Raw genomic sequence first — 14,576 nt, forward strand, 5'->3', positions numbered from 1 at the left:
TTGTCCCCTGTTTCTGCTTGCTCTAAGAGAGGGGGGGGGGGAAGTCTTTAAAGCACAATATAAAAAGCGCAGGTGAGATAACAAAGGTATTGTCCCTCACCAGCCTGGCAAGTCGGGCTGCTGGCTTGTTTGTTTACTCTCCACACTGATCCTGCCCCCCCGCTGCCCCGGGAGAGCTGCCCGGGGCGGCCCCGCTCCCCAGCGGGGCTCTCGCCTTTGTCGCCCGGCCGGGCGGGCCGGGCCGGGCAGGGACTACATCGCCCAGCGTGCCCCGCTGCGCCCGGATCAATGGACCTTATTTGAATAATCTGTGAGCCCTTGGACTCAGGCCAATCAGCTGTCAGGGACCCATGATAAATCGCAATGCATTATTGATAATCATAATTACTCTGACATGCGCATTCCGCCCAATGGGGGTAATTTCCCAACTCTAGGAATTTGTTGTGAAGAGGAAAATAATTGCTACTATTTTGCTCCCGATGCTGGTGCACCATGTCGCGACGGAAGCAGGCGAAGCCCCAGCACATCAACTCGGAGGAGCAGCCCCCAGATGCTGCAAGTGGTAAGGCGCAAGGGAAGGCGCGGAGCCGCGGCGGGTCCCAACTTTCCTGATGCGCGGAGGAGGCGGCCGGGGCGGCGAGGAGCGCTTGCCGGGGGGCTTTTTCCACCATCGTGCTTCACCCCCCGCTCCTTTCCCACCCCAGAGCCCGACCTCCAGCTCCTCTTAGGCTTTTGGGGGCGTTTAAATCCCCGCGCCCCTGCGGAGCCCCAGCGCGATGTTGTTCCGCGGGGTAGTGCGGAGCACCGGCCCCTCGTTGTTTCTCGGGGGGGTAGGGGGTCTCGGCGCGGAGCTGCCCGAGGGATCCCTCGCCCTGCCCGGCTGGCGGCCCCCAACGCCCCGCACCGCCCCCCCTGCCCTGGTCCCGCGGAACCTGCGCCGGTTCCCGCGTGGGGGGCGCACGGCTGCGCGGGCCCCGCTGCGCTCGAGGTGCAGCCTCATGGGAGGTGAACCCCAAAGCCTCCCTAGGGCGGAAGGGATGGGGGGTGGGGGGGCAAATAGAGTGGGGGGGGGGGGAGAGAGAGAGAGGAAGGAATTGCGAATAGTCTTCGCAGGAGTAAGAAGTGGCTGGAGTTTGGTTTTCCCGATCTATTTAGCACTTTCTCGGTAGTTATATGAGGATTTTTGTGGGGCTTTAAAAAAAAAGGCGCTCGGACTATTTTCGTTGGAGATCACAATCGCCCTGGACCTTTTGTAGCTTGACCTCCAGCCATCTTTGATTTCCGACTTCCTAAAATAACTCCGGTGAGCTAATGTGGGGTGTGCGTGAGCGCTTTGTATTTGGGCGATGTGGGAGATTTCGCTACCGCAAATCAGTGTTCCTCCTTTTAGGGAAGCTCGCAGCCCTTTGCCTTGCTTAAGGGACGAGGAAAGTATACATTTGCGCTCAAATTAGCCCTGAGCTCCCGGTGGGGGTGGGCGTGCAGGGGAAGGGGTGGAGGGCACAGTCGCCTGCCGGTGTCCCCCACGGGAACGAGAAAGGGTCGGGGCTGCCGGGCCGTGTCCGGTTTTCCTCCACGGAGCAGCATCTTCCCGCGGGGGCTGCCCGGAGCTGGGCTGCGGGGGGCTGGCGGCCCCTGGGCTGAGGTGCCGGCTTTGCCCCGCTCTTTGCGCTCTCGGTGCCCGTCCTGCTCCGAAACGAAAGTGGAGGCAGGAGGGGCACGTCCCGGGTGAGGAATAGGAGGCTGGTGGGGAGCCGACCTGGGCTTCGTTTGTTAGGAGTTGTTGTGGTCCTTGTGCCCAAACGCTTCTATACGGCCCCCAAGAACTTTTTTTGGGGGTTCTCTGCCTTCTAAGGGACTGATTTTGTGTGGGGTTTTTCCACCTCTAGAACTGATCAATACCAATGCGCATTACAGGAGCTGCTTATTCCCAGCCCGCAGGAGGTTCGGGTTCTTAATTTTTTCCTCCTCCCCCCTCTCTTCTTTCAGTCGAAATGTGCAATTGTTGGGTCCGGTTAATGGTGACTTAAGAAACAGCAAGCTGGCCAGAAGGCAATAAATCCCATGTTTAATGCATGACTGTTTTCCTTTGTGCATATGGTTAGGCTGGGGGATGGAGGTGATGTTTCCACATGTAAATCTCTGCCCACTGCTGGAAAGCCACCTCCGGGTCTGCGCTGAAACAAAAGGGTTAATAACTCCTGATGCGGCCTGCTTGGGGCGGGGGAGGTGTGCAGGGAGGGAGGATCGCTACACACCGTGCTCTCCGGGGCAATGGCCAGCTGCTTTTTTGTTGTTGCTGTTGGGGCTTCCCCCCCCGCTTCTAACAAAACCCTGGATGAAATTCCCTCCGGGAGCCCGGGCAGCGATTGCACTGGCCGAGGAGAACCTGGCGAAGCTCTCGCCCCGCCGGGGATTTTGGGGCTTCTCCTGCCGCCTTGGATGGGGGCATCTCTTGTGGGTTGGGGGGGGCGCGGTGCTGCCGTGCGCCGCCCCGCGGCCGCGCTCGCCGGGACCCTTCGCTGGGGTGCGGGGACAACGGGGGGTCTGCCCGGAGGCGGCGGCCGGTGCGGGTCCCTGCGCTGAAACCCCTTCCTGCGGGATCTGCGTTTCTGTTTTCAGAAGTAAAGTCGCGGCTGCGGCTCCGATGCCTCTTATCGCCCTCAAATCTCCAAAATAGTCCCGATATTCACCACTCCAGGTGTGCCCGTAAATAACAAGTGATGAAGCTGCATAACAAAGTCGAAATACCGCAGGGATTTGTCTGGGACATTATCGAGTATATACATAATCGTAATAATAAAATCAAGCTCTTATCTCCTCTTTTGCAAGTGTTTCTTTTTTTTTTTTTTTTTTTGCAAAGCGATTTGTGACCCACCTCTGTGAACAATGCAGCGTGTTAAGAAACGGTTCTGCTAACCTGGTGATCAATTAACAGGTCAAAAAATCAGCAGGTGGTCACTGGAGAATAATACTACATACTGAAAATTAGCATTTTCACAAAGGGGTTGAAAATGCCCATTGTGCTGGATTGCTGCCATTAAATATCTGATTCATTCCTAAAAAATACAGTATCAAACCGCAACTTTTTCTCAGGGTAAAATTAGAGATTTCCTTTATTTAAATCCCTAGTTCGTGCTTTGAGCTCTGCAGAACTGGAGAGGGGGGTGTTTAACGAGGAAAGACAAGGGGTTTTGGTGGTTTTCTTTCTTTTATTTTAGGTTTCCCGAAGCTCCCGTCGTCGGGGAAGGCGGGTGGGGCAGCATCTCCCCGGCCGTGCCCTGGGCTGCGCAGCCGGGGTGTTGCAGCGGTGTGCTGGGTGAGGGTGCTTGGGAGCTGGAGGGGGGGCGATGCCCGGCTTATTTTTCCTTTTACGTAAGTGAAACATTATATTGGTTGTAGTGATGAAGCCCTTTTTCTGGGCTCGGCGGCATGTGACGTTTTGACAGAGCTGCTGCTCTAACCTTTGCCTCCTCCTGCTTGCTGTGGGTGGTAAGTTGATGTCAGGCTTACAATTAGGACTCTCATGCAATTGACCTTGGCAGCGGGGTTTGTGCCGTTTAGCTCGGTCTTAAACACTGTACTAGTGTTAAGTGTGGTCCGGGGCCGCCGCCTTTACAGCTGTGGGAGGACCGGCCGCCGCGGAGGCAGCGCTGCCGCGCAGGTAGGGCGGCGGGCGGGTGGCCCCTGCTGCCGCTTATTGGGGCAACCTCTGCTTTTTGGGCGTTATTTCTTCAAGCAAGTTCGGGTTTTGCTTTAAAAAATAATGATGGGTGGTGTGTGGGTTGCTGTTCGCGCTCAGGTGGATGCTGGTCGGGGGGAGGCCGCGCTCCGGGGGTGGCCCCGCCTGGCAGCACCGCCCGGGGGCGGCCGGTTCCCCGCAAAGCCGGGCGGGCAGCAGTGCCCTCCACCGACCGGCGCCGGGACGCGGCCGCGCTGGAGCCTCCGGGGGTGTGTGTGCGCCTGGGCAGGTAACTCGCAGACATTTTATAAAAGGGGTTTGTCACGGCTGCCTCAACTTCGGGGGGGTTTGGAGCGCTTTGGAACGACTTGAGGTTGGTAGAACGGGGAGGGGGCGCCTGCACTGCCAGCGCCGTGCCCTCCATCTTAACCTTGCCTCCGTGTTTTAACACTTTTTTGCTCTTCAGATGCTTTTTTTTTCACAATATTTTGCCCATTCTCTTTAGTAGGTGGATCATCAAAATGGTGACTCGGAGGCATAATAACAAAAAAAATCAAATAAAGCCTTGAGAAGCAACTTGAAAGCACGTGAAACATTAATTGTTAGGTGTAACACGTTTCTGGCTCATTCTTGGGTAGAAAAATGCTGCTGATAAATATGGTGTAGAAAACACCAAGGGTCTGGGATATTTCCATCAGTAGTTTTGTATTTTGCTTATCTCAAGGAGGTGATTTTTTCATGGTTAAAGAAAATGTTTTGATCAGTGTTTTATAGTGAAAGAAGGAAAAATTTGGCCAGTTTTAAGTCCTTGCTTTTCAGCTGGAAACAGGAAAAAAATCGGGCAATCACAATGCCTGAGAGCAACAGGGAGCTGATGGCAGAAGTTTTCATGACCAAAACTGCAGTAGATACTTGCTGATCCTTCATGAGTTAATTTTAACTGGGGAAGTTCATGGTTATGTTAATTTTAAAGTTGAAATAGTTGATCAAATGTTGTCTGTGGAAAAAGTAAGCTCACCAAAGGTATTAAACTTTTGGGAGAAAAGAGAAGGGGACTGGGGGGACACAAACTTGAGCTCTGACCATTTCCTCCCAACTCAAGTGAAATAATTTTATCACAGCTGAAAAAAGTCACTAATTGCTGAGCTGAGTGGTCGATCAGCAGCACCCTTTTTGAAATCACATCAAACCAGACAAGATTTATTTCACTCCTCTTTTACTGGTTCCATTAAAAAAAATTAATTCGAGCTGTGTGGATTTTATCAGCCTTCCTTGTCGATGACCGACTTGTCCTACACAATAGTGGATTTTTTCCATCCATTTGCCAGTGATTCAATCTAACCCCCCTGCTGGGTTTACTGCATTCTTCTAACTTATTGGATAACTAGATGCTGAGAGATAACATTCCTGAAATTCGGGGGTGGGGAGATAAAAAAAAGTAGAAGTCTTATCCCTAGGAAGCCTTTGGAGAGGGGTAAGTGAAGTGCACAAGCAATGGTTGTGGTGGGGCCCTGTGTTTCTCAGTAAATCCTCGTACAGTATGGACAGAGCTGCCTGCACAGGGAGGCTCCTTTGCAGAGAAAACCCCACGTTTTCAGACCGTTAAGTTCATGTCAGTGATAAGTGCTGAGGGGGCGGGCAGCACAGGGGTTTGGGTGAATGAGGTGCTCTGATTGCAGGGGCTCTGTGCCCCTTCGGGGCTGGAGAGAGGATGTAGCTAGAAATCAAGATGAAGAGTTTCAGAGAAGCTGTTTGGTTTCTTTTTTTAAAAAAACAACAAATTGCTCCTGTGTTATTCCAGCTGCTACACGATAGTCAAGCATCCTGCTTCTGCTGAATGTATCTTAAAAACATGCTTTTTGAGGTAGGGGAAGCTATTACACTATTTTCTGAGGTCGAAGGGAAAATAAAGCATGACTCTTCTCTACTTGTCATGCAGGGACTTGAATTTAATTGGAGTCCTGAGCTCTAGTGCCTTACAGACAGGGGAACTGGGGACAGAACTGTGTGAGTGTGCAGGGCTGCTAACCTGCTGCTGCTGAACACAGGTGCCTTCAGTTTACTGCCGTTTCTTTCTCTGGGGTGGCAACTGGTCCTTAAGACCAGGAACATTAGTCCTGGGGCTCCTCAGATTTGTGAATATTAGTAGTGTGGAGCCTGCTGGAGTTTGGAGAAGGGAGCTTTGAATTTAGTGTGGTATTATCGGTGGAAAAGTGGGAAAATAAGAAAGTACTATCAAGTGAAGTGGAGATAAATGATCAGAGGCTTTGAAGCAGTTTAAGTTGGAGGACTTGTCTAGGGGTAGTTATCCTGGAATATCTCCTTGGGGGCTGGGGAACAGTCTTTTCATGCAGACATTTCTACTCCACTTGAAACATTTTGCATGGCCACCCTGCAGGTGCAAACTACAGCATGAAATACATCTGCTTATGGAGAGATGGTGGAAGGAAGAGCTTTGTGCTACCTAAAGTAAAACCTAAGGTTATTTTGCAACATGAGGGAACTGTATAGTGGAACCTGGGAGACTGGAGTGTTGAAGCCCTAAATGCTAAAGGATTTGGGAAAAAGGTTTTGATGCTTTAGCCTGTTCTGTGAGATAACTGTTGGATGGATGGAAGTAGTTAGGAAAGTAGTCAAGGAAATACCTTTCAACTCAGTGTACAGTGTAGTTATGGAAGCTTCTTGCCTTTTTTCCAACACTAGTGCTTTCTTTGCCGTTGTATCTCCTCAGACTCTTGTAAAGATGAGTTTAAAAACATCCATTCTTGACCTCAGGTGACCCTATTGACCAAGTTCTGAATCATGTACTTCTTGTCTGCAGACTAGATTTCTACGTATATTTTTCTATAGAGTCAAATCAACTTTAGAGGCATCAGTTTAGTGATATTTGGGGTGGGAAATGTATGCTAAAACTACGTTTTTACTATTGTTTCCTTTACTTGTGGAAGTTGTTTGCGCTGAAGGACGGGGCAAAAAGTTTAATTCTCCCCATTTAGATATGGGGCATTGAAACAGTTTTGATCAAATCTGTGCTGAGAAAACCTTTCGTCCCTGTTCAAGGACTTGTAACCCTGAAATGTACGTGATTAACAGAATCGCATAAATATAGATTCGGATTTATGGTTCTCTGGACCATAGCATAACAGGCCTCCAATTCTTTGGTTTTTTAGTTGATCAAGTTTTGTCTTTTTAAAAACTTAACTTTCACATGCACTCACCATCACTCAGTATTTAACAGTTAAAGCTTGATTTGTTGAATATATATATACAATACCCGTGTTAACCTAACAAACGTCACCTTTTGCAATATCCTCCCTTTCAGAGCTTTTACGCTACCGCGAAACAGTAAGTCAACATGCTTGAGTTGTTGCTTGGACATGCTTCCCCTCCACCCTGCAATGTACAGGATATACACATGTATCAGATGTGTGGTTCAGTTACACCTTTAAAATGAAAGCCACAAGTAGCTCCTGTGCTTGCAGAGTCTTTGGTTCCCCTTGTAAAATGGTGTAGGCTGTTCATGTGGAACCGGAGCTGAGCCCCAAGTGAATTACTGGACATGCAAGACCTGAATAGAAGAGATCTCGTAACACAGGTTCTCAGCTGAGGTCTGCAGTGTGTCCTGCTGGGTGTGCGGGACGTGACGCACTTGGTTACTGCACCCTTGGCACCCATCAAAATTGGACCAATTAATGTGAGTTCCAAGACATTTCAGCTGGTGGGGGCTGTAATGCAGCCACAGTCCTTCCCGCTTCCCCTCAGCCGCATGAGCCTCAAGTTTTACCCCCTGAACTCTCCCTCCTCCCGTGCCCCGAATGCTTGCCCGCCTCAAGCTGGGGGTGAGTTTGTTGTTTAAAGATGGCTGGACTGAGCAAAAACATCCTGTTTTGATTTAGAATTTCTCTTAACCTCTCTTCCCATTCTGATATATCCCCAACTTATTTTTTTTTCTCTCTGTCCGTGTGGAAATCGTGCTCAGTCTAATCTGTGGGGCACAGGTGGAGGAAGAGCAGGAGTGTACCTGTAGACCAGCTTTGCTTTCCCTCCCCCTCCCTAAAAGCGGGCGAGTTGCGGATGCAGCTAAACAGGGTGTCCTGAGCCCGTCTGAAACAACTGCGTATGTTTTGCAAGCAGGACTTGTTGTTTTGCTCTCTAATAATCATCAGCATCAGCGTAGGCTCATACCTACCTGTGGGGTTCTGTAAGTTAATCGTCTTTTCTTTACTACTGTGGCTTTTTAGAGGTTGCTTTTTTACGTGAGTGTGCTTTTGAAGTATTTAGAAGCTAATATTGGACTTACTTTTGCTTTTGTCAGCCCTCTTCGGTAGGAATTACTTCCATAATGGTGGAATGAAAGTTAAACAACTCAGTGTAGATCAGTGTACAATTAAGAACTGCTCTGGAGTTCCTGTATTAACAATCTTATATGAATTTATGAGAGATGGTTAACAAAGAATTATAACCGGAAGTACAAACACAAAATAAGCTTATGCGATGCTTTGCTTAGCATTATGATGCTTTCTCTGTCTTCCTCAGGCTGTGTTCCTTTTAAGGGCTTTTGCAGGTGCTATAACTGCCTTGCTGTACTGTTCCATTTTTACTTGTATAAAGGGAATTGCGATAAACCTCTTTCCATTGAGTCTTGTTGAGATTCCTTTTATGTTATTATCTTTATTGAAAACAGAACTGAGATGCAGATTTCTTTGGGGCTGAAAATGACTTGGCAGCTAAACAAAGAACAAGACTTCAGATTGATCTGTGAACTTGATTCCAATGTCTTGTATCTTTAACTCGCAACATAAGTGAAGTTGGTGATCTTAAGAATAGGAAATACTCAAGTCTAAATCTAGCTATTAATAATGTGACTTTCTTTTGTTTTAAGGGAGTCCACAAGACGTCCCAGGTGACAGAGATGGTGAAATGAGTTCCAAAAGGTGCCGCATGGAGGAGACTAAAATCTGTGAGAAATGCTGTGCAGAATTCTTTGATCTCTCTGAATTCCTTGAGCATAAGAAAAATTGCACTAAAAATCCACCTGTTCTAATCATGAATGACAGTGAGGGAACAGTACCCCCTGAAAGCTTCTCTGAAGCTTCTCTAGGGAGCTTTTCAAGTGATCGAATGGATAGCAGGACACGCAAGGACATTCAGGCAAAGAGCTGCACTGGTTCTATGGAAAAGAGAGAAGGAAAAATGGATGCTGAATCAGTAGGAGGAATGTACCTTAAAATAGAACCCCCCATCACGCCTACGGCTCCTGGGCTGAGCTATCTACCAAAATCCAAAGTACCAAACACTAATGTGACTTTGCAGACGATACGCGGCACTAAGGTGGCTGTGAACCAGCGGACCTCCGATGCCATCTCCTCTTCGGCAACCGGTTTCAATGCTATCCCCATGATCCTGGAGCAGCTCGTGTGTTTGCAGCAGCAGCAACTTCAGCAAATTCAGCTGACAGAGCAAATTCGCATTCAGATTGCCATGATGGCTCCCCACGCCCTGCATCCTTCCATAGCAGCTGCTACTGATCCGCTGAAAGCTCTGGGTGCTCACATGTCTCAGCAGCTCTCGGCTGCTGTTGCTTTAATCGGACAAAAAGCTGGAAGCCAGAGCCTATCACTGGAATCCTTGAAGCAAGGAAAACTACCTCATTCTAACACTGGCGTTGCGGCGGCCGGCTCGCTGGCTGCCGGCCTTTCCTCCTCCTTCCCCTTGAAGCCGGAGGTGAGCAGAAGCCTCCCCGGCTCCATTTCTCGGTTCCCAAATCCTTTGCTACCTCAGTCATCCAACTCCGTCATCTTCCAAAATCCGCTTTCTGCTGTTTCTTCTGTGATCGATTCCTCAAAGAAGGGGAAAGGAAAACCTCCCAACATTAGCGTGTCTGAAAGCAAACCGAATGCAGAAGAGCCGTTCTTCAAACACAAGTGTAAATTCTGCGGCAAGGTCTTTGGCAATGACAGTGCACTGCAGATTCACCTCCGTTCCCACACCGGTGAAAGACCCTACAAGTGTAACATTTGTGGTAACCGCTTCACAACCAAAGGAAACCTTAAAGTGCATTTTCAGCGCCACAAAGACAAATACCCCCATATAAAGATGAATCCTTACCCAGTTCCTGAGCACCTGGACAATGTTCCCACTAGCACTGGAATCCCATATGGGATGTCTGTGCCACTGGATGAGTCTAACCTAATTGTGGATAGCAAACCTGTCCTAACAACTCTGCCTACCTCTGCAGCCACCAGTGCACCTCAGGCCATCTCCAGCCTTGCGGGCATTAAGGAGTCTCTGCCTGGAACGTTCTCAAGTGACCTGCAGTCCAGGCCTTCTCCAGAAAGCGAGGGTGGCTCATCCTCATCGGGGATGGTTGGTCATGAATCGGGAACAGAGCAGAGCTTGAGTTCACCGCAAGCTGCCTGCAGTGTGAGCATCTTCCATGTCAGTGGGTCAAATGAGCAAGGCTCAGAAACATCGAAGCTCCAGCAGCTGGTTGAAAATATTGAAAAATCCACTGCTGACCCCAACGAGTGCCTCATCTGCCACAGAGTGCTGAGCTGCCAGAGTTCACTCAAAATGCATTATCGTACTCACACAGGAGAGAGGCCATTCAAGTGTAAAATCTGTGGCCGTGCCTTCTCCACTAAAGGGAACCTTAAAACTCATTATGGTGTCCACCGGGCCAATACTCCTTTGAAGATGCAACATTCGTGTCCCATTTGTCAGAAGAAGTTTACAAATGCAGTTGTGTTGCAGCAGCATATCCGCATGCATATGGGGGGACAAATACCCAATACACCAATCCCGGAAAGCACCTGTGACAGTACTGATGTGGACCCTCCTGTGGCTGAGAAGAATGGAGACGTTAGTCGCCCAGATGAGACCGTGGAAAGCATAGAGATGGAAGAAGACCTGGACTCTCAGGATGGCCCTAGGAGTTCTTCAAAACCTCCTACTCCGTATGATGCACGATCAGAATCTCCAGCCACAGCAGCCGGCTTCTCTGGTATTGCAGCACTGGAGAATCAAATGAAGATCGTCAGCTCCGCTTTGAACTTGCAGCGGCAAAGCAGCTTGAAGTCTAGTGACAATGGCTCGGCAGAAAGTGATGGCATGACAAACGATTCGTCTTCTGTGGCAGGAGATCCAGATTACCAGAACGGCAGGAGTCCTGCTGCCTCCGAGTCTGCATCACTCCAGGCTCTGTCCCCAGCCAACAGCCAAGCTGAGAGCGTAAGGTCAAAGTCACCTAGCTTCAACAATCAAGAAGATACAGGCACGGGAAATAAATCAGAAGGTCCTGAGAATGCACCTGCAGAAATGGAAGGGGTCGTTGGTGCTTTGGATTTAACTTACGGCAATATTGGTCGAAAGGTTATTAAGGAAGAACCCGGGTTACACTTTGCAAATGGAGAATATGGTGAGTAACACAAAATGCTGGCACTAACTTTGGGTGAGGTAGCAGAATTGAAGGAAATCCATCTCTAAAAGGATGAACAGGGGTCCAAACCTCAGCTTTCCCCTCTTCCTCCTCCTACAGTAGGAGAGGGAACATGCCCTGGAAAGTTTCCCTGACTGTCAGACTCCTCTTGTCTGACTGCTGTCATCTCCTGCAAGGGGGAGCATACAAGGTCCTTAATATAAAGAAAACCTTTGCATGCTTACTGTCATTTATAGCCTCACCTGATGCATCCATGCTTGTGTTTCATGGAAAGCTGCTTAACCCAAGAATGTGGCATTACAACTGTGGGATCTTTTGTGGGATTTTTGAGCTCTTCAGCGCTGAGGGTGATATTGATCTAAATTTGACATCAAAGTGAGACTTCCTAACTCTGAAGCTCACCAGCAAAAGTAGGGATGAACTGATTTCTTTCAGAGCATCTTACCTAGCAAGTGAAATAGCAGCCCTACTGCCTGGCTTTGGTGGGCTTGGCAGGAATGCTCTTCAGGCAGGTCCAGCTCCAAAGGCAGGGCCTCTGGTATCTTAGCCAGATTTAAGCTTGGAAGCAGGAGGAGGTTGGGATAAGTGTTATCTTTGCTTTCTTTCCAGGTCGAAGTAGCATTCCAGCTGCTTTTGTTAGAGCCCCACCAGCCCTCATAAAGATGGAGATGCCCAGCGAGCGTCCCATCAGCACTAGCCATTTCATTGGCCCACCAGCTCTCTCCCCTGGTGTTGCCCCTCTCCTCGTGCCACGACCAAAATTCTGCCGTCCCGCCAAACAGCACATCTGCACTACGTGTGGGAAGAACTTCTCCTCCGCCAGCGCCCTTCAAATTCATGAACGGACCCATACAGGTGAAAAGCCATTTGCCTGCACCATCTGTGGGAGAGCATTCACAACAAAAGGAAACCTGAAGGTAAGTTGTCTCTTAAGTTGTGATCTCCTTTGTCGGGGAAGTCATAGCAGAGAGGGAAAGACTATTGCCAATCTTCGTCCTGCCTTTGGGGACAAATTTGATTTTCTTTTAGTTCCTCAAATGGTTATCTTTGACTTTTGTCTCTCCTTCCTGAGTTTCTTCACACAACTGGATAAACAGTGTACCAAGATTACCCACAGAAGTCTGCTACTGTCCTTTACTTTCCTTTTTGTATGGTAAGAAAGGCTTAGCCCTTACTAAGGAGATTGCTTTATTTTGTGTGGACTTGGATGTGTCAAGACAAACATTTCATTGACCGAATTCTACAAAATGATGCCTACAGAATACACGTGTTACACTGCACTGTTTGAAATACCATGCAGGACAAGGAGCGATAAAACTGAGAGGATAATCCTGAGACAGCACAAAGTACTTAGGGATTTTTGCATCTAAGCACTTGCTGAAGAAGTCCTGCAAGTCTTTCCTTATTGTAAGATTAATCCGTCTGCCCTGTAAGGGGCTTTCAGCTCCCTCCCTTGCACCGGGGCTTCTCTTTTCCCATGAGAACCTCTTTGAGCTCTTCAGTCCTCTTGCATAAATGCTGATGGGGAGGGAAAATACTCTGCAGTTGGTGGACAGTCACTTGTAGGGACCATTAGGTTACCAGTATGTTTGTGGTGCGGAAGATTTTTAGCTCAGGTGTAACATCTCTTCCAAATTCCTTGGTGAGTTGTTTTTTTTTTTTTCTTGTGTTAACTAAATTTTTTCCAATGTAGTCTGTTCCCAGCAAATAATGTGGCTTTTATTTTTTGGAGGGTAGGGAGGCACCTCTGCCAACATCACTGACAGTAAGTGTGAAAACACAGCCCTACAAGCACTTCAGCGGTAAACTCTAGAGAGCCATGGTGGTGTCGGGCAGTAGAATGACTGTATCTTACATGTGCCAGGAAGAGAACAAAGACAAGAATTAGCCAGATTAAATACTTACCTGAATGCAAGTGGTGTATGTGTGACTTCTTTTGAGCAACTTGGCTGTAAGCGGAGTAGAACTTGGGTATACCGTATAACTGCAGTATTAACGATTCCCTACTTTTTTCCCCTCTGGAAGGTCCATGTAGGAACTCACATGTGGAATAACTCTGCCAGGAGGGGAAGAAGGCTTTCGATTGATAACCCCATGGCCCTGCTGGGGAATGATCCCAAGAAGGTATCTGAAATGTTTCCGAAGGATATAATGCCTCCTTCAGTGAGCATTGACCCCACTGTGTGGAATCAGTACGCAGCGGTACTCAGCAATGGCATAGCAATGAAGACTAACGAGATCTCGGTGATCCAGAGCGGTGGCTTACCGACCCTTCCGGTCACCATTGGGGGCAGTTCGTCAATAAATACTGCTACGGTCTCCAAAACAGATGGAACCCAGTCTGGGACTGGTTCTGATACGGAGAAGGCCAGTGGTGCTGCTGCAGACAATGTGCCAAAACACCAGTTCCCTCACTTCATGGAGGAGAACAAAATTGCTGTTAGTTAAAAACTCTAGTGAAGTTGACGTACAGAAAGAACAAATATATATATACACAAACATATATTTTTAAGAGATTCCACTTCAGCCTCCTATTTTCCTATTGACGTGCAAATGATTTTATGGTTGTCTTTGTAAGAGTTGCCCAGAGTACAATCATGATATTGCTTTGCAAATAGTAAATAATAAATAAAGAATAGGATTTCCTTCTATTTGGAAAGATGCGGGTCTTGCAAAGTAGTTCTTACGTGTGACTTTAATGTGTACAGCCTTACAAAAGTTTCTACAACTTGAAATTCCAAAGGTTAGAATATTTACCTCTTTGTTTAGAGTGGAATACTTGGGGGTTTTGAATAGAGTGGAAGTAACCTACTGTTGATGGAAAAGCTTCTATTTACTGATGAGAAATAAAAACTATTAATGCGGGTAAAAATCCTAGAATGTCTGCCACCCTCTTAGAAATAGTTTTTCTGTTTGGATTTTTGGCTCTATGGTTTCTGAATGTACTTTTTACTATAATGGCTATAAAAACTACCAAAAAAATATATTTTTCAATTCCTTTTTGCCTCAGAAGTTCTGCGGAAAGAAAGTTGCTGTTTTTCTTTAATCACTGCTCGTGAGGAATTAATTATCTGTTTTGTTGACTGCTGCTTATTTAATACTACTACTAGGACAGTCCTTTAAGTATAGTGCCAAAACTCCTACTTCCAAAGATGTGCAGTTTTTCCTAGATGTTTTATTTCCATACCAAGAGCCCCAAACAAGCATGGGTGGGTATGTATATACTTTTTTTCCTCCTCTCTTGAAAGGGAAGACTTGCCTTGGGAAGTCAGGTCTAAAAGCTCTGCAAGGAATCTCAGGTGACTGTTGCAATTGGGCATGGGAACTGGTTTCCTTAGCAAGAGACTTTTTTTTATTTTTATTTTTTTTTCATTTGAGTAATTTAGATCAGTCTGTGTAAACCTGTATTTAAATATGAAGTATTAATGCTTAGGTTAAATGTTTTGTGGGTTTTTG

General features: G+C 47.8%; 1 protein-coding gene across 1 annotated transcript; it reads left to right on the plus strand.

Annotated features, from left to right (window-relative positions):
- Positions 1-434: 434 nt before the first annotated feature.
- On the plus strand, positions 435-13,568 carry SALL4 (spalt like transcription factor 4; the record flags this gene model as incomplete). The annotated part of the gene is made up of 4 exons (XM_082065385.1): positions 435-562; positions 8,565-11,099; positions 11,730-12,037; positions 13,146-13,568. The coding sequence occupies exons 1-4, from the start codon at positions 493-495 to the stop codon at positions 13,566-13,568; spliced, it is 3,336 nt and encodes a 1,111-aa protein (XP_081921511.1). The 5' UTR covers positions 435-492.
- Positions 13,569-14,576: the final 1,008 nt, after the last annotated feature.

This window comes from Streptopelia decaocto (assembly GCF_964273445.1).
Source record: "Streptopelia decaocto genome assembly, chromosome: 14".
NCBI lineage: Eukaryota > Metazoa > Chordata > Aves > Columbiformes > Columbidae > Streptopelia > Streptopelia decaocto.